Source organism: Microplitis demolitor, chromosome 7 (assembly GCF_026212275.2).
Source record: "Microplitis demolitor isolate Queensland-Clemson2020A chromosome 7, iyMicDemo2.1a, whole genome shotgun sequence".
Lineage (NCBI taxonomy): Eukaryota > Metazoa > Arthropoda > Insecta > Hymenoptera > Braconidae > Microplitis > Microplitis demolitor.
Window position 1 is genome coordinate 16511233 of NC_068551.1, and position 20776 is coordinate 16532008.

A 20776-nucleotide genomic window follows, 5' to 3' on the forward strand; every position below is an offset into this window, starting at 1 on the left:
AATGATAACCTAATGGATATAAAAAACAATATTTATAAGGATGGGGATAACATGCGGATGAATAAAAATAAATATAAACGAAAGAGATGATAATGATGTTGTAAATGGATTTATAGATTGAGATGTTGGATGTGATAATGATATAAAGGACCAGCGCCAGTAAAATGTAATCGTTATATTTACGAGTTTATGTGAGTGTGTAGTCGTTTAAAAGCTTGAAAATTAAATTATTGTTACAATAAAGATTATTATAGCCAGTGTCTGATGATGCTGGGAAATAAGATGAGACACGTTGTCGTACAAGCCATCGCACAAAATGAATTTCTCTTCACAAGTGAAGACTGGTTACTGGTTTCTGGTATATGTATACAAGATTACTGTGTCTTGTTTTACTAGTGATCGTATAAGCTTTCCACTTTGGTTTTATTGTCGTACAACCAATAGCAAGTTACGATTTAGATGTTGAATTCATCGAGCTTGAAACATCGACCGTTTAGGAAAAACGATCGTCAAAATGTGTTGTCTGTTTATTTTTTTTACTGTCTATATGCTTGGTTAGGTTTATCTTTGTCATTGTTTTTTGATATCGTGGTCTTGGTCTTGGTCTTGATCTTAGTATTGGTCTTGGATTTCGTCTTTGTCGGTGTGAGTTGATAGTCATGGAGAAGATGGTCTGGTGGAATGACAAAATTTTAGGTAAAAGGAGACAGTGAACAGACAGAAGATACGATGCAGAGAAGAGTTATATGGCTGACGCTGCAATGCTGAAACAATGAACCGACCAACCAACGTGGTCCGTACAAATCTCTCGGCTTACCGTGTGAGCCTTTTTCTCTTTGTCTCCTTTTTGCCATGGCTCTTATATAGCTCTTTACTTGGCTGGGTACATGGTAAAAGGTTTTGCAGTAATATAGAAGCTGCTGCTGTGTGGATTTAGCCACGTTCGTTGTCATAGTAACTCGTACTATTTTTTATACGTGTCCTGATAAATTTATTTTATTAAGGTAAAAGATGCCCTGGAAAATAAATGTATACCCTTGTTATACCTCGGGTATAAATGAAAAAATAACTATTAAATTAATAATAGCGAGGACAAATGTTATTCTATATGTTTTTATATAATAAATTTTAAATTTATTTAACATACTGGCTGCAGGCGTGTCGTTATCTTAACAAGGGATCATGTAGTTTAGTATCAGTTAACGTGTTAATATTTTTTTTAGCGATCAACTGCTCAACTTTTTGTCTGTTTTAATGATTGGGCGAAAATAAAATGTTATTTTATGATTCAAAAATTGTCTTTTGTTAATTGTCTGTTTGTTGGGAGAAAAAAATGGCGGACATAAAATATCAAAACTAATCAAAACTTAGCAATTAGTTAAATGTTCGGACATGAAGTAGTTAATAAGATGGTTAACCAAACTGTTATCTGCAATAATGTTTTTTAAGAAAGATACAGAACTTAAAAAAAAACATAAGAACCCTGGAAAAATTAATTTAAATAAACGAAAAGCTGAATTCTGCATTTTACTTGGATCTACTCTCTTAATCTGAATCAGTGAAATATTCACTGATAATCAGTGAATATTTACTGAGGAAAAACCTCAAGTATATCAATGCAAATCAGTAAAATGTTACTAGTTCAATCAGTAGATATCAATTTACTATTCTAATCAGTAAAATTGTTAGTGAATAAATTATTGATCGTAACAGATGTAATTAGTCATAACTACTGATTCAGTTTTTGATGCAGAGAAATCAATATTTATTGATTAATGCACATTAAAAAATACAAAAATTTATATCGTGATCATATATTAAACCACTGACTAAAATAGAATCTATATATATGTACAAGTTTTTCGATCAAATACGTTCTCCATTCTGTAATCAAGTGGTATTTTTTCAGGCTCTACGTATTCATTGCATTCCTTTAATTCATCGATTTCTTAATTTGAATTCTTCAATCCATCCTATGAGTTTTGAAAGTCAAATTCATTTAATAAGTCTTCCACTTCAATATTATCAAGTAATTGTTTGTTAAATTATAGTAATTTTCCATCAAAAATAGTTATAAATATTTATCTGAAAATAATAACAATATTTATTTATTTGTAAACATAAAATAATTAATAAGACAATTTGAAGTTATTTATTATCTGAGATGTGAATCAATAACATACACTAATACATTTCAGAATTATTCTACTCATATTCAATTGAGAAAAATAAATAAGTTTCATAAATTTATAAATTATAAATTACCTTTTGTTTTTTAAAATATTTTAAACTTACCGTCATAATAGTGTAATATAAATAATAATCTTTGATTGTAACTTGCAATCAACTTCTGGCTAACGAACAAGCTCCCAAGTAGATGGCACTATTAACTGCCGTGAAGCAAAATTCACTGATTAGTCAGTAAATTGATTCAAAGCTACTGATCTTTCAGTAAATTTAGTAACTACTAAAAAAATCAGTAACATTTTTACTGATTCAGGTTAAGAGAGTAGGTAAAGCTAGGTAAAAATCTAAAAAATTGGGGTCCGACCATAAGATTTTTAAAAAAGTTTTAACAAATGAAAGCCAAATACTGATCAGACTACGGTAGCCTCGCGCTATACACACTCACACATATATACATGTGTTTTAACGTGTACTTGGCGCGAGACACTACCATGTCTCCTGATCAAACTTAAAAATGATACATTATCATGCTCATCGGACACTAGGTCTTTCACTTTAAATAATATGTTACATTAAAAATGATTTTAGAAAACAAATTATTTTTTTATCGAGAGGACCTTAAAGTACTAGTAAAAAAGTGAAAATCCTAAAAAGAGCTTAAAACTTTATTCGATAAATGTAAACTCTCAAACATGATTCTTTTTTCTCAAATTGAACTTTGAGATAATATATTTTTTTTTGTGATCTATGGAAGACGATTACCCTGGTATCCTTGTAGTGTGTCTTGCAGGAAGTTTGTTCCACCCTTCGAGAATTCGTAAGACTGACAATCCCACTGTCATTCTCTAGATGCTTTACAAAGCCACAAGAATATATGTTCCAACGACTTTTGTCCCTTTTAGCCCGGCTAAAAAGAACCCACTAAATTTATCAAGCAATTCACAAGGATCAGACCCACTAAATCGTAGGGTCACAATCAAATTACTATACTACTGACAATTTGTTGTTCATTTCAACACATATTTTCTTTTTTTTTTATTTATTTAATACATGATATATATTTATCCTTTTCTATGGTGTTTTTTTTTCCATTTGTATTTGGCCATAAATAAAAAAATTATTTATCGATTAAAAAATTTTGATTGCATGTTTTTAAATTTTTATTTAGATAGATAGACATGTATATATACCGATATATTTTTATATTTTTAAATGGATACAAACAACATTTAATACTTTGAAAGAATAAAAATGAATGTGAATAACAAAAAAAATAAAAATGGAGAACAGACGAAAGAGTGGCCCCCTAGAGGGTGTACAATTTCACGGGTTGAACCCGTATTACAAATTTTAACGCACGAAAGGGGATGGACCATGGCTATCTCGATAGCTCTCTTGTATACCAATATAAACAAAAAATAAATATCAAATACCAACACACATGCATCTTCGCAATCATACAATATAAGAGAAATAAAACAAAATAATAATAATAATAATAAAAAAAATACCTTCATATTACACGTTCGTCAGTGCTCGCAAATTGCACGCGGGCGCCGCTCGTTCTGGCGCAAAAGGCTACATGATAAGCGGCTAGTTTGCGCTGTCTGGTGTTTGGTATAGCACAGAAACATGAAAAAAATAAAAAAAAATTAAAAGATAAAAAGTGGAAAAATCTAACTGAACGATGAAGTAAAAAAAAAGTAAAGAAAATTAACGGCAGGAAGAAAGGCAAATTGTAAATACAAATGTTGTTAAAAGATAAAAACTTTTGCATACAATGAAATGTATATCCAACTCTATATATAGATACATATAGATACTGGTAAATAAAATATTTATAACTGGTAAATTAATAGATATGTCAATCATAATAAATGTGAAAATACATTTATGATATTGATAATTCAATTAGTTACTGTGATAAAAAATGTTATTCAATCTCGCAGAAAACAATAGGACTGTGATTCAATTAAAGTTTATGTGAATCGAGTTAAATGAGAATTATCTTATTTGTAATAGCGTTGAAGAGAAACATTTTACATTTTTCCGTTCGTGTACAAATGATTTATTTAGGATGTCATATTTATTGATAATAAATTTTTTATGAAAAAAAAAAAAAGCATGTTGTTTCTTTGAGATACCATGGAAATATACATAATAATGTGTTTTAATGAAATTTATATATATGAATTAAAATATATGATACAGAAATTGATTAATACATAGATCGATGATCCATTTTTTTCAATACATAATCATATAATATATATAACGTTTTTCCATACGGAATGTATGACATTTATTATCAGATAATTTAGTAGAATTTTTTGAACATCATTTCATTACAAAACATTCGAGTTTCATTAGATCTTTTAAAAATTGAGGTTAAGATTACTATTATATATATATATACACACACTGGCAATGAAGACGGTAGTGACATCTATGACATTAAGTAGTTAAAGCATTATACGGGACAACTAATTTCACATAAAATAGTAATTATAACACATGTCATAGTAATTTAAACTACAAGTGCAATTGTTGGTACTATATATTCTTATCACCATATTGTAGGCATGATTCTCTACTGTAATTTACTAAATAATTTCAGCAAATTATGTGAATAAAAAGATGATTCATTTATTGACTTAAGAATTTAGTCCGATATTACCATTACTACATTTCTTTGTCGAAATCAGTAAAAGAAATTCTCTATTAAATTTTTGTACAATAAATAAAGTAACATTATTAATTAAAAAAACCTTTCATCAAAAATTTCCAAGCATATTATTTATATTAATTTTTTCAACAAATTAATTTATTTTAGATCTCTGTATCTCTGTATTGATTAATTAAGTGAGTGTTAAAATGTGCAGAATAAAAGTAAGGATATAAAGAAAGACAGAAAGTAAAAGTATATCAATCACAGTTATCTACGTGTCAGTCAGCTCAAATACTAGTCTTGTCTACTTTTTAAAAACATATAATTAACCAATGTTGGAGTAAAATAAAAGTCTTTATTTTTTAAAAAATAAATCAAAATAGTCATTGATTTACTAAATCATTAAGATGAGTAATCACTATATAAAATATAAAAATATATATAAATTATTTTGTATACAAAAAAAAAAAGCCTGTTTTTGGGTACAAAGAATCATTCGGACCACGTCCATTATATAGTCGACTTTTAAAAGTAGAACAATTTGGAACTCTAAGTTGACAATTTCCGACTTGTTTTAAATTTAGAAATATAAGCAGATATTCTGTTTGAACATATTTTGAATTTAATTGTTTTGTATAAAATATTAAACAGTCACAATACTCATAGTAAGTAAGCGTATTCTGTCTTCGGTCTTCGCGCAATTATGAGCGTTCGAAAACTATTATATTTGAATGTAGCGAGTAGTGTAAACTTTATTAATGTCGCATAAAAATTTAAGACTTATAATTAGTGTCATTTTTACAGCGTACGCTATTGATGTTGAAAATAATTTACGGCTATCACTTTTTTAGTTAGAATTATCAAAAAAAAAAAAAATTGGAATACCCAAAAGTGCACAAGTCGCTTGCTCACTCAAAAAGTACACAATAGATGATGTTCTTATATGCAAGAAAGTATTTAAAAAACTAATAATAATGATAAAAAAAATGGCAGCAAAATTTTTTCATGAATTGCCAGTTTCAAGTTTTTTGAATTATAACTAAAACAAAAGAATTTGGATAGTAATTTTCAAAAGGGTTTTTATACTGAAAAATTTAATTATAATAAAGAATAAAATACATCAATCAGTTGTGTATTTATCAAATTATTGGGTTTAACAACATCCGTACATAACCTATCTAAAAGTTTCCATAGAATCCAGTTAAATGGGTCAAAAGCCGCATAGAAAATAATACAAGTCTATTGGATTCCAGGCGGTTTTTGATCCATGTCATGAACATCATTTAACTAATGATTTTAGTTTACTCGATGCATTTAGACGTACAGATTAAAACACCGGTTTTTTTTTTTTCTTTCAGATAAGCTGATGAGCCGGAATCGTGGAAGAAGTGAGCGTACTTTTTTTCTAGGCGGGTGTCTTCAGAGTGGTACAACTTACGTTGTAATGAAGATTTTCATTGGAAATTTGTTTTACATACTCTTGAAATATTAATAATTAAATGATAAAAAAACTCAAAGTTCTATCTTTTCATTGATCGTCAAAAATGAATTCCCAAAAAAACGCTTAAAAAATAGACCCTTACTCGGGGGAACCGCAATAATTCTTTACTCTCTTGACTTTGAAATAGTGACTATTCACTGTTTATTAGTGAAGTATGTCACTAATTTAAATTGTGATATACTTTTCACTGGCAATAAGTAACTACTCTCTGTCAAATTGTGATTTTCACGTAATTTCCACTAATTCGTTTTTAGATAGTTCGTAAATAATTAATTAGTTAATATGAATATACATCTATCATTGATTTTAGGAACGTTCCATAATTACTAAAATACCTAATAACTAGTAAAAAGATGTTATCTATTAATCGATGGACTGCACGTGCACCAAAGACATAATTTATCCATTTATTTATCGCTAATAAATTAAAGCAAGTTAAGAGAGTTCTTGGAATAAATAAAAAAAGAAACAAATAAATAATGATAATAGCAACCTATTATGGTATTTTATTTATTAAGATATATTACCGATTGTTGAATAGATAATCTTATTTTAATTAACTGTATAAAGAATAAAGTAAATTAAGAAGAGCGCGAAAAAGAGATGAAGTATAAAATAAGAAGCAATTTCCTTGAAGTGCAGTGTGCCGCACTAAGAGAGTAGTGTGATAGTATGGGTTATTGTACATTCATCACGAGTTATTAAACAAGGTAACAAAAGGAGACGGGACTCTTGGGCGCGTAAAAAAGGCGGAGAGATAGAATCGCCTAACTAGTATACTCCGAGCGATGATAGATGGCCCCAGGATTAAGCATCATGGCCTCCAACTAAAACTTACTCTTATTTTCTCTCTTATTTCTTACTTTCTCTCACTTGTTTTTATCTCCTACACCTTTTCTCCATCTCTTAGACTTACCCGCCTTTTGCCCTTAACGGTCTCAGATCTATTGGCCTCTACTACTTATTTATATATATTATATTATATTATATTATTTCTTATTCGTTGTTACAAGTGGATAAAAAACTTGATAAGACCATAAACTAGAGATTATAGAAATTATATTCTAATATATTGGATCCAACTTTAATACCGCATAAAATATGCACTTGATTCATTTCTAGGTGAATTATTTTTAATTTATTTATAATTAATGTTTTTCTTAATGATATTTAATTAATGTTGTCATCTTTATCATTTGCATAATTTTTTATTTTAACATCTAGGTCAGCTTAAGTAGTTGGTGTCGAAAAAAAAATGTTCATGGCCTGAATTAGACATCCGGTTACTCTTGCCTACTATCGATTTCACGGGGTAAAGGGGCAAACAATTTCATTTTCTCTCTCTCACTCTCTCATTTTTTTTTCTTAACTTGTCTAAGTTCAGTAATTTTAGTCCTGTCAATCAACCGCACCTGGATTTTAAGTTACAATAACATTTCCGTCTATTATTATGCAATAACAATCATTTTTTAAATATATAATCATTTATTTCACTACGACTTTAAAGCAATTGATAACTACTAATTTTTTTAATTTTTTGTCGGTTACAAAAAACGGAGTGTTCCATTAATAAAACGTTAAAAATGAAATTATCTTTCAAAAGGTTATTAATATAAAAAATTATGGAAATAAACTGTACAGATATCATATCAAATTAATAATTATTAAATTCAAGTATGAAGCCATAATTTAATGTAACCTACTCGTTAATTAAAATTCAGTTTTATTTTATAATTGGATTTCAACAACATTTAAAAACAATAGATATAGTTATGGTTTTATAAAATATATGTATTCATGGAAAAAATTTATTAACATTAAAGAATATTTATAACCATTTAAATTAATTAATTACTTGATAAAAATAAAATTTTATGTTTATTACTGCCATGAATTTATAACAGCAATATGTAGAATAAAATTTTAAATATTTCATACCACAAATTGCAATCATAACGATGTTAATTTTTTGCAATTATGCACAAGTGTGGCTCAACCTATTTTTAACTAGCAATTATTTAATTTTATACGTATCGCTGTAAAACAAATTTTATTGGCTAGTCCCGGTGGATTTTATACCAAAATCATTGTTTTTTTTTTTTTTTTTTTTATAAAACTTGCAATTCCTTTATTTAAAAATGTTATTGATCAGAATTTATAGATATTCTTTATACTTTCATCCAAATTTAATTTAATACTTGTTCGATCTCAAAGTTTTTATTTGTCGATATGCACAATGTGACATAGAACATTAATTCAGAGTGAATTGATTTGTAAATCAATTACTAAAAGTAAGAAAAATTTTTAAAGTGCCATAACTATCATCAAAGTTGATAGTTTCGTCCCGAGTACGCCAACGGTCTTATCAGTATGGCTGATGTTAACGTACTCTGCTTTGGACCATCCCTATACTAGTACGAGCGGAGCCAAAACACTGTTGTGATCTTCAATGCATTAGCCCGGTAATAACTTGAGACGGATAGTAGCGTATCCTGCTGCATCTACTTACATGCTATGGAGTTGTACAGTGACCAAAATAATTGAACTATGTCAATTAAAACTTATTCAAAGCTTACAATTTATTTAGTAAACTTTAGATAAATTATTTCTCCACTCCACTGGTCATCTTATGGCAAAAAATAAATTATATTATTATTGAAAATTAGTTACTAAGTAAATTTGACAAAAATAACGATTAATTGGCCCTTTTTTGCAGTCGGTCAGGATACATGTTTCAGCCGTTATTTGTAATGTTGAAATCAACTTGATTGTCATCAATCCGCCGTCAAACTGAACAGATCAAGTAAGTTAACTTAAGAATTTAAGTTATTAAAATTTGAAAACTTTGGAATTGTGTGGAGCCTCGAAACCGCCTAATTACTTCGATTTTAAATGATTATTTATCAGACTGTTATTTATACATATGCAAATAGGTTAATGAAAACAGCAAATAAATAAATAAAATTATTAATAAACATAAACAAAAATAAAGTGAAGATAAAAGTTTCAATTCAAAAATATCGTGTCTATGGAGCGCAATAAAGTAACTTTAAATCGTTTGAAAATCAATCGACCAAATCGCTAGTCACGAGTAAGATTTATAATTTATCGATTCCGACGTATGATCATGAATTCATGACTAATGGGCGTGCAAGGGAAATTATATACGTGGGATTGTCGAATGAATGTTTTAAACACACTGTATACAAGCTACAAGCCGCCTTGGGACTAATATATAAGTGAGTTAAATTATAAAGAGTTAGAATAATATAACGGCTGTATGCTTATAATAATAAGTGTCTTAAGGTCTTAACTTTACCTGCGTAAACTGTAACGTCTGTATTTATATACATTTCTACTCATTTATTATGTATTCAATAAATCTTGTATACATTCAAAATGAATTCGAATAGCATATTAATATTTAATGAACTTTGTTAATTACCCGTGCAATTACAACTTGGTTAATTAAATGTCCGGTCCTGATTATAGCAATGCCATCTACCGGTCTCACGATATAAATATATCAAAAAAAGATATACACACAAATATTAAATACACATATATTTAACATTTAAATGAAGACAAAGGTTACCTTCATAAGACCTTCGTTATCTTCAGTAAATAAATAGTTGTTGCAACATAAAATATTATTTTAGAATTATTATTTGTTTGTTTTCAAATTATTTTATTGTGTAATAAAGCTATGATTGAATATTAAACATTTATTTATTTATAAATTATTAATTGGTAAATGATGTTAATTAAAATCTTTTATTACATATTCATCTACGATTAGTTACATTGTATTACATGAATTAGCTACTTAATTTATACAAAACAATTTTTATATTTGACTTTGTTCGGTTTTTATTAGTAACGCCCTTTTTTACTTGTTATTCAATACTACACATTAACGGAATTAAATGTGGTCAGTAACAAAATTACATCATAGTATATTATTTTATTTTACATATATATGTATATCAGTATATTACACACTAAGGGAGGAAAGTGACATTTCAACTCGTGTGTATAATTGCCTACCCGAGCCAAAGGCGACCTACCTTTCTCCATGAAAAAGTCAAAAGTACGGTCAATGACTGTCGTGCTCGAAGTGAAAACGTATAAGTTCAAACTAAAATGAAAAAAGTTATAAAAGTTGACAAAAATTTAATTTTAGCCGAAAAAGTCGTGATCTTATCAAAAAATTACCCGAAAATCGATAGCTACGAAAGAAAACAAGGTAAAGCGAATCTGAATCAAGTTTTATTTTTGACCCGGGTCTTCACCCGAAAGCTTACCCAATGGTGTATGCGCCAGTTTTTATTATTTGTTTCCTAATTACAGAAAAGAACTACCATAATAGCACAGTTTGCTTATCAAAAGTATACTTTATAAAAGTGTCCTTGAATTTTTCTTCACATATCCGTCAACTTTAGGTTTTTGTCGTTTTTAGCGACAGTTTGTATACAACTTGCTATACAATTCGACGTAAATTTACTACCCGAATTAGAATGCAAATTCACTTCCGAAGTTGTATACAAATTGTCGTCAAAAACGAAAAAGCCCGAAGTTGGCGAACATTTGACGAAAAATTCAAGGAAACTATTAGGATTTTTGTCTAGTAACAAAAGTAACCTCTAAATTGAGGAAAAACTAACCGCAAATTTTTCTTTCCAACTTTTGCTGTCAACTTGTCGGCAAATTCGGGCAGCAAATTTTGGTGGTTTCAATTGTCAAACTGTCAATTTCAAGCTAAAGTGACTATTAGGAGACTTTCTTCCCTCAAACACTGCAGAAATTTAAACTTTTAACGCAGGTATGGTGAAAATATATTTTTCACTTTTGGTTCGAGTAGACAATTATATACGTTGATTAGAATGCCCTACTTTCCTTACTGGGTATGTAATATGCTATTATTTTCTTATTGTGATACCGAAAACACGCAGGAAAAACAACCTCATTCACTCTTTTATTTCAAGAAAATAATCTTTTACATTATGTCTATTTTTTTTTATTAATTATTAATAATTATTTTTTCTCTTTTATATATATTTTTGATATGCCGCGGATTGGATCATTAATTCGATTCAATCCCGTGATTTTCTGTTAATTACGTTTGCGAATATTTTCCACAACGTAATTTCATAATTAGATTGTCCCTGTCACTAATTAACAACATAAAAAGTTATTTTTAACACACTGTCAGTTGCCTGTATTTAAATACAACAATTGACATTTTTATTAATCGAACATTGCATATATTTATATTTATATTTATATATTTGTTATTTTATACTTATAGTAATATTTCATACACGGTTCATCGCATTTGTTGACCGTTTTGAGCATGAATTTAAAAAATATAAAAACAAATAAAATCAGGCAGTATCATTTAGAACACGTATGTTATTATAATATAAAAAAACGAGATTATTGTATTATTAAATTTTATTTTAAAATTCATTATTTAAATTATCGTTTTATTTTTTTATCCACTTTTATAGAAACATTTAATGTTTTAGTAATATTTACATTTCATTTATTTATTTTTAACAATCACTTGAGTTTGTTTTCATAAATTATCATACACTAGGCTATAAGATATTTAAATTATATCGTTAATCATTTTGAAATTGTCCTTAAATGATTTATCGTAATGTATAAATGATAACGGTTTTCATTATTACCAGCCATCTACCCGCAGCGATAAGGTAAACAAACGTCAGAGGATAACACACTAGGTACAGTCGGTAAGACTCGTAAGGTAGTTTATAGTGTAGATTCATCCTCTTCTCGAAGTTATCTTGGGGTAGGTGGCGGTGGTGGTGGTCATACGGCACTCCCGGTATAGAACCCTGCTTTGCCTCCAACACCAGTGGCACGTTGTTTTCTCTTTTCACACTCGAGGGTACTGAAGGTATTCTGGGCGATCTGTGACTTTCTCTTCGGATTCTGTAGAGTCATACTTCTTTGACTGGAGTTTGAACTGGAGCTTGTACCGGGTTCAGATACCCTCAAAATTCCTGAATGAATGGTACCAAAGTTTTGATACATCGCTTGAGCCTGTATTGCCGATACTGTTGGGCTATTTTGATGTTTCAGAGTTATTGGTACTGTCTGACCTGCCAGACTGTTGTAACGATTAAACCCCAGTGGTGCATCCAGTAGACACTCATTCTTAGTATTTTCTGCGTAAGTTACATGTCTGAAATAAAAAATTATTGTTTCAAAACATACCATCTGACAGCTTAAATCGGAGGTAGATTTTTTAAGAATTTTCAAAATTTTAAACTCTCATAAAATGGCTAAAAGTCATTGTAAGGTAAAAATTTGAAAAATTAAAATGTAATTTCATTAGTTCCGACGTACTGTTTATAAGACCCGATTAAGTCGCTTCATTAGGAAGTAATAAGAAAAATATTCCATGGAAGTAGAATTTTCGATAAATTTTCAAAATTTTCAATGATTGCTATTCTAGATTAATCAACTAATTTTACTTATTTCGAACTAGATGAAGGTGATCATCCAATGGGACAGTCGAAAATTATGTATAGATAGTGGAGACTGGGTATGGTTGTCACAGCATTCACTTGTAGCGATCGGCGTTGAAGAATCGCAAAGACATCACCTCTCTTTTGACGCTGATTCCTCGACGTCGATCAATGTTCGTATATTGTTCGGTAAGTTGTCTGTTATGACTGCTGTGACAACCAACCCGAGAGATAACCATACTTGGTCGCTCCTATTTACAATTTTTTTAACTGATCGTACTGAAATATTTTGCCCGTAACACTACACGGAAAAAATGTTATAGAATCCATCAGGAAGAATAATTAATCTTTCGTTTTCAAATACTGTTTAATTTTGGAGAAAAGAGACGAATACACTAGTTAGGTTTCTATAAAATCTACCGAAGAGTAGTGAATTTTACTACCTGATAACCAGACTTTCTGGTCAGAAAGTTGGTGTCAATTAATTGTAATCTAGTTGTTGACAACTTCCAGCTTTTGTAACTATTGACTATAAATTATTACCAACTTTCCCAGAAAGTTGGCGACAATCTCTTACCGCAACCTGTCGCCAACTTTCTGAGAAAATTGAAGACAACTTTCCGTCAATTAATGGATTGCTAACTTTTGTCACCGATTGCCATCAACTTATGGAAATGCCAATGTAGCAACAAGTTGCTGAAAAAAGTTGTCGCTAGCTTGGCTAACAGGGTAAGTGATTGAAATACGTACCTAGTTTCTTGACTGATAACATGTTCTTTACTGTCGTTAAAAGCGATCATATTCTGCCTTGAGTCTGGTAAAATACGTGAATCCATGAGTCCTTCTTTATCGGCGAACCCACTGAGCCGTGAGTCTACAATTCCGGGATCTGCTTTATCGACAAAAGTAAAACGTGGATCCACTAGAGTCTGACTGTCCGGGTAAGCTGGTAACATGTGTGATAAGTCTGCTTTATCGACGTAACTTATTGCTTGAGGGTTAGATGCACAAATATCAGGCGCTGATTTACAAAGAAGTGATGTACCTTCTTCTGTTAATCGTTGGGGTCCTAAAATAACATCTTAAAAACAGTTTTCTTATTAATTCCAAGTTCACTTCAATGAATAGGGTTTCTGTAGCTTCGGTAATAATAATTTATTGCAAGTGTAAGCGAAAAATAGGCAATATTGATTTTAATGTTCCAAGTTACAACAATGTATAGCTTTATATATCATCGACTGGAGAGAGATTGTGTGCTTTATTGCACTAATGTATAGTGACTAAACTGAAGATATTGAGGTGGGTTGGAAATTCGATATTACCTTTTGTTGGAGGATCGAAATTCCGTGCTTGCGTTGCTCCAGGAGATTTTTGATGAGCTCTTACGAGGTATTCTGAAGATAATCCACGTTGTTCTCTTAACTTCCTTGCCGCTCCAGGGACCATAACTTGGACCTAAAGACAATTAACAAAGTTTCAATAATCAATTATTAATTATTGCTATTATTAAGTTTTATCAAATATAATCAATGACCGGATTAAAGTTAAATTAAAAAATTTGTTTCCTACCATTTCTTCTACGGTAGGAAATCGTGCCATGTATCCAGAGACAGTCAATAGTGCTGCAATTTCAGCTAGTATCAAAGCAAGTCCTGAAAGTTGTAAACACCAGCCATATTGATACTTTGGAAGTCCATTATCTTCCGTTGAACCTGATGTAGATGAAAGACTGTATGTAGTAGGGGATTCAAAGGAAGCATCTGAAAGTGCTGATGCCAAAACTATTAAACCGCCACCCAAAGAAAGACCTGCCACAAAGAAAACATATATAGATAAATAAAATACATTTATCAATAGATGTAAGGCAGTATTCTACTTTGAACGTTCGACTAATGTACATACAAATATCATAGTTCAGCTGGTTGATATTGATATATTGAATCTAAAAATTCAAAAATTTTCTGTTTCAGATTGTCCATTTTTGAAATTTTAACACCAAGCGCAGACCCACCTACTAATCGCGGCGTTGTATTCAAAAGATGTTTTTGTATGTTAAAAACATACAAAATAAATAATAAATTTTTCAACTTCCCGCTAAGAAAATCGACGATTTTCAAAAATTTCGGGAAGTTATTGTTTTCACCCCGATTTTCGAAAATTGAGTTTTCATCAGATGTCGACGTTTTGAGGTCCTAGGAAGCTATTCTGACTATTTTCAGAATGATTTTATGTTATTTTTTCCGGATAAATCATAATATAACGTACTAAAATGTGCCTGATATCATACCAACTCATCTTTTTTATGGTTTCTTTTGATCATATAATGTCATTGAACTTGGTTTTTAGTTTAAATCATATTATCAACAAAAAAATCGATAAAACGTAGTTTTAATATTTTTATCGGATATTTCATATTTTATTGTTTCTTACATGAGTCAAAACTTATTTAAATCTTGATTTTGATCCCTGACATTGATTTCTGCCTCAATACACTTATTTTACTGAACATAATCAGGAACTAAATTTTAAAAACCGCTTCATTGATGATTTTCGATTCTTAAATTTTCAAACTTCAGCATAACAGGTAACTTGTTAGAGCTTGAAAAGATCGTAAAAAAACAATTGCATGTGATAGCATTCTCGAGCTCGAAGAGCTCGAAAATATATCTACACTAATTTTTTCGAGCTCTTTGAGGTCGAAAACAGCGGGAAGTTTTGGGGCTGGCCCGCAGGGTCAACCGACGCCCAGATTTTTTTTAATGTATTTCAATAGTGTGTTCACTAAGCCTAACACACCTTACATCTATATCTTTATTCATATTCTCATTAAAAATTCATGAAAAATAGCTTTTTTTTTCGAACCTTCAAAATAGAATACTGCCTTAAAGGAAATAAATATAATAAATAATGATCAATTACATAAAATAATTTAAGTGATTAGCTTTGTTATTTTTAAAAGGGACAATGTCATTTAAAAGATCACTGTAGAGGTTTATATACATAATTGCTTTCAGTGTACGGATAAAATCTTAAAGCGAAACGAGAGACAGTGCAATAAACTTTTTTCGCGTCGCGAGACTTTAAGAAAAAGAAGAAAAATAAACGATATCGATAGCAATTTGCAGTTTGAACAATTTCCTCTTAAGCTCTCTATTGGGACTTAGATATCGTTTTTATCACAATCCTATCGCTTTTACTCTTTTCTCCTCATTCTACTTTGGGTTCCTCACTTTTTCTCTTAAATTGTAAATAAAGCCACAATTAGATATACTACAATTAAATACAAGATATAAGAAATAAATCGTTGATCACTTGAGTTAAATAAAACAGAGCAATTAATTAGTCTTGCACATTGCAAAGAGTTTATTTGATGTCTCTTTAAATTAAAACATTTATAGCCACACCCTCCTACTCTGATCGGAGTTAATTTACTTCACATATACACTTTTTTAACACGGGTTGAGTAACACCACTGATTAGTACCGCTACACCAGTGAGAGTTAATTTTAACACCGCTTTTTTTACAGTGTATAAACATAATAAATATACTTCAAGAAAATATTGGGTTATTAAATATTAATGTCTAAAGTTGTTTAAAATACGCGACTTTTATATAAATATTCATATTTTTTAAATTTAAATGAACTTATTTATTTACAGGTACTATATTTTAACTCAGTGTCCTTTCTGCTGTCTTTGCATTCTTTAGTCAAAGAAACTTATCTTCAATAATACCATTTTGAGACTTTGATGTTTTTAAGCTCATTAAACATGAAAATAGTTGCTTTTTACTGAAATTATAATGAATCATTATATTCGAGAAAAAATTTACTTGATTATATTTAATAAAAAGGTTGCCTAAATTTTCATAAATTTACTTACGATAAAATATAATTATTTAATAAAAATTTTTCAACAACCAGCTCAATCGATATCATATCCTAACTATGTGAGTTTTAACGAACCTCTCTTATTCCCAGTAAAGTTCACTCAAATCGATCAATTCGTTCTATGATATCTCTTAAGCTTTCGTTACTCGCGCTGGATTATCCGACCATTTTCATCCCATGGCTACCCGGATTAACTGTGATGCAACCTAGCCATTTGTTATAAGTTATAATATAATATAGCTATGTTTGTTGTCAACAGAATAGAAACCGAGTAAACTTGGCAACGCGGTCAGAAATATTTAATCGACGACTTTACTCGTATATAATGAACGCCATGCCGCTTTTTGGCCGCTAGCTCAGAAATAAATCTATTTTCTTTTTATCTAATAAATAATATTTAATCTGTATTAATTAGCTATAAAGAAATCTATCGGTAGTCATTGCTTGAGTAACGACAAGCTAAGATTGTTTGGACAGTACTCAGTAAATAAGAACTGAGTTTACATTCAATTTAAATATTAAGTGACGCAGTTTATGATCGGATTTTCTTAATTGCTTAATTATTTTAAATGCAAATCAATGCGGGTAGGACTTAACTATTTTTCTGCGTGAAATCGATCTGGCAATTTGAAAATAATTTAGATACCTCGAGTCATTTTATTCGTGAATTTTAAATACAGTAATTATATAGTATTCTTATAGTGATTATAGTCTGTTGAGAAATTCTGCTGATTATTTTTGAAGTTAAAGTTAAATAAGTTAATTTTACATGGTAAAAAATTTTTCTTGTAAAAAAAGTCCCTGATGACTTTACACGGTCTGCTCGGTGTGAATTGACGGAGTGAAATGTCAAGCGATGTACTTTTAATACGGTATGAGTGTTTCCTCTAACACCGTTTGATGTTATAAGCTCAATGATTGTCCGATAATAGAATCAGTAGTTAAAGATTATCAAATGATATTGTAATAACTAGTAATTTATATACTAGAATACACTTAAACTAGAAATAATAACACCAAAATTAACAGCGGTAAAAAAAAGGCAAAGGAAGATAGTTCATTAAGATAAAGAATGTTCGCTGTTCTTGTCACTAAGTAACTAACTGACTCTAGTCGCGTTTCTATAAAACAAGAAAAGAAGGCATATGTTCTCTAGATATTCAAATATTTAAAAAGATCAGTTTCACATTGGCTACAATATATTTATACACTGAGAAAAATTTCTCTTCGGACAATTAAATTGGTTTTGTTAAATTCTGTTAAACTTAATTTTATCACGTCAACATAATCTATTTTGTCATTTTTAACAAATTATTTAATAGGCTCTATTTGGTTGACGTTAATATTTCTCTTGTTATGATAATAAAATCATTTGGTAAAGTTAAGAAAATGTTTATTTGATAGACAAATAAATTATTTTGTAGTGCCAACAAACCCAAATATTAAAGCAAATATCATTATATTAACTCTAATAAATATGACTTAGACACAAAAACATATATTCAATTAGAATAAATGTATATATTTGTTCGAGGTTAATGAATATATATTTAAACCTAATGATTATTGATTTGAAAAGTTATGATGCTAGGCAGCAGCAGCGGGAGTAGTTCGGTGCTCGCCACTAGATCGTGCCCACCTCTTGTAGTGTCCCTGGTAAGAAACTTATTCCAGAGTTATTATGTTCCCAACTTGAAGCATGTATGCGACGGGTTATCCGCTGTAAGTTAACAGAGTGACGATAACCCTTATTTGATAGTAATATAGGGGTATCCCGTATAACACTATGACATTAATTTTTAATATTAATGTTTCCCTGAACAATTTTTGTCATAGTATAAAAAAAAGGTACGTGTCAAGGGGACCCGGTGGCCTAGAAATTTCGAAAAAAAAAATTTTTTTTTTTTTTTTTTCATATTTCGAAAGTATTTCAAAAATATACTGTTAAAATATGGTGGTGATATTACCAGAGAAATAAATATTCTGTCATTTTAAAATAATATCCAATTATTATTGATAATTTATTCTCTAAGGCTCACTAATATATTTTATTATGACGACTTTATAAGCTTTACAGGCAGTCAATTTGTCGATTATCTCTACTAAATATTTTATAGTTTCTAACAATTCGTTTTGTTGGTGGATTATAAAATATTTCGTTAAAACAACCAGATATATAATTGGCAAGGGGCAATCAAATTATTTTGTTGTCATAACTAAAATTTAGTTGTCAGAAGAAAATTTTTTTCTCAGTATAACCTTTACACCATCAGTGTTGAAAATGTTAACACCAGATCATTCACACCACTCTGTGGACTCAAAATTTTTTACAGTGTAACATTAAATACAGTTATTAGCTCATTTTTAACTCGGATCATATGATCGGGCAATGTATGAATTAATATCACCGAACAGTGTGAAAAATAACACTCCCACCGTGGCATAAGTACACTGCTCAGTTTTTCACACTGAAAAATTTCACACCGTCAATTTACACCATGTAAAGTCCACGGGGATTTTCACATCAAAAATTATACACAGTGCATTGTTAATTAAAATTGCCTGATAGTTTCCCAAGTGGAAATTTGAATTATCTGGCTGTTTGTCCTAACATTTTTTTTCTCAAATAAAAAGCTATGAGTTTTATTCTTGGACATAAAGTGCAATAAATTTGTTGTCTCAAGTGTTTCATAAAATCTGTCATCGAATGACTAAAGCGTAACGAAAATGCTCAGATAATATGTATAAAAAAACAATCCACGTGAACTGAATGTAAAATATTTTTCTTTAAAAATCACGACTCAGCGTTCTGATGTGGATAGATGCTAAGAAAATTTTCCCTGTCTCGTGAGACACTCGTTGCATCGTTTTTACTATATTTTTCACGCATTATCCCACTTTCAAGCATTTTCTTTCATCTTCCGGATTTTTTATTTTAAAATCTCATCTTTTTTCCTGTCTTTTCTTTTTTTTATATCTACATACACGCTTCCTCCATCCGGCAGGCATAAAATGAGAAGAGCGTAAAAATTTGCATTGTCGTAAAACCAGAGTTTAAGGTCGAGACCGTATAAACGCGCGCACAATCTCACAACCCCGAGAATATCTTGGGTTTTTCACATTGTCTAGCGCATGTCATTGTATATATTCCATAAAAAAAGGAAAATGTGAATGTTTGACCCCATGACGACCATTTTTACTGATGCTGATCGTTTTCATTGCGCGCTATGCCCTTTTGTTTTTTATTTTACTCATTTTTAGATACCTAAGGCTAAGAACGAAGTAAACGACAGCTTGTCTTTGTTATTATTACTAACAGACTTTTATACATTTTCTTATCTTTCAACTATTACAGCTATTACTATTATCATTATTATACTTATTTTCTAGTGTCATACAAATTATCAACTTACAACTTTTTTGTGGCCATTTAGTTTTTGTTTTCTAATATTGAAACTCATTCTGAGAGTTTGTGCATAAGAAAAGGAAGCAGAAGAAGAAGAGAAAAAAGGAAAAACCGTCTGATTGTCGTGAGAATGAAAATAGAAGAAAGAAATCAGGTAAAGTGACATCTTCATAGATTTCTTTCTTGAAGAATCTTTATGGTCATTGGGGCGGTGGGAATAGAGAGTAGTGAGATTGTGGATGAGCAAGTGGGTGTTACAGAGCACTCGTTAGAGACTGTCGCAGAAAATCAACGAATCCAAGTAAGACAAAAATAATGAAAAAAAGAATGTATATAGAAGATGAAAACTCAAGAGATTTTCAACAAAATTACAATTGGATATCCGTTTTTCATTCTGTGAATGTTTTATACAACTTTACTTATTTTTTTTTTGTAGGTGTCTGGAGGTCAAGCAACCCTCAATAATCCGGTGTCCAATGTTGAGTCTCATAGTCGCTCTACTTTTATTTACAATGAATAAGATGAAGAATTTCAGAGGAAGAAAAAGAAGAAGAAGAAGTAGTGAACAGCGGCGTAAAGTTGAATCGACAGACGAGAGTGGTAACAATGGACAATAGTGAATGAAAT

The 20776-nt window shown here is 30.0% G+C and overlaps 1 protein-coding gene across 5 annotated transcripts in view; it reads right to left on the reverse strand.

Moving 5' to 3' along the window:
* Positions 1 to 11757: 11757 nt before the first annotated feature.
* Positions 11758 to 20776, reverse strand: part of LOC103571396 (uncharacterized) — a 238384-nt gene continuing 229365 nt past the window's right edge. For 4 of the 5 annotated variants that reach the window (XM_053740721.1, XM_053740722.1, XM_014439965.2 and 1 more), the window contains 4 exons: positions 14423 to 14661; positions 14176 to 14308; positions 13604 to 13934; positions 11758 to 12567 (listed from right to left, as the gene is read on the reverse strand). In XM_053740721.1, coding sequence (XP_053596696.1) covers positions 12192 to 12567; positions 13604 to 13934; positions 14176 to 14308; positions 14423 to 14661 — 1079 coding nt within the window. In that variant the 3' untranslated portion in view covers positions 11758 to 12191. The remainder of the gene's footprint in view (positions 12568 to 13603; positions 13935 to 14175; positions 14309 to 14422; positions 14662 to 20776) is intronic. The other variant, XM_014439966.2, reaches the window with a different exon arrangement.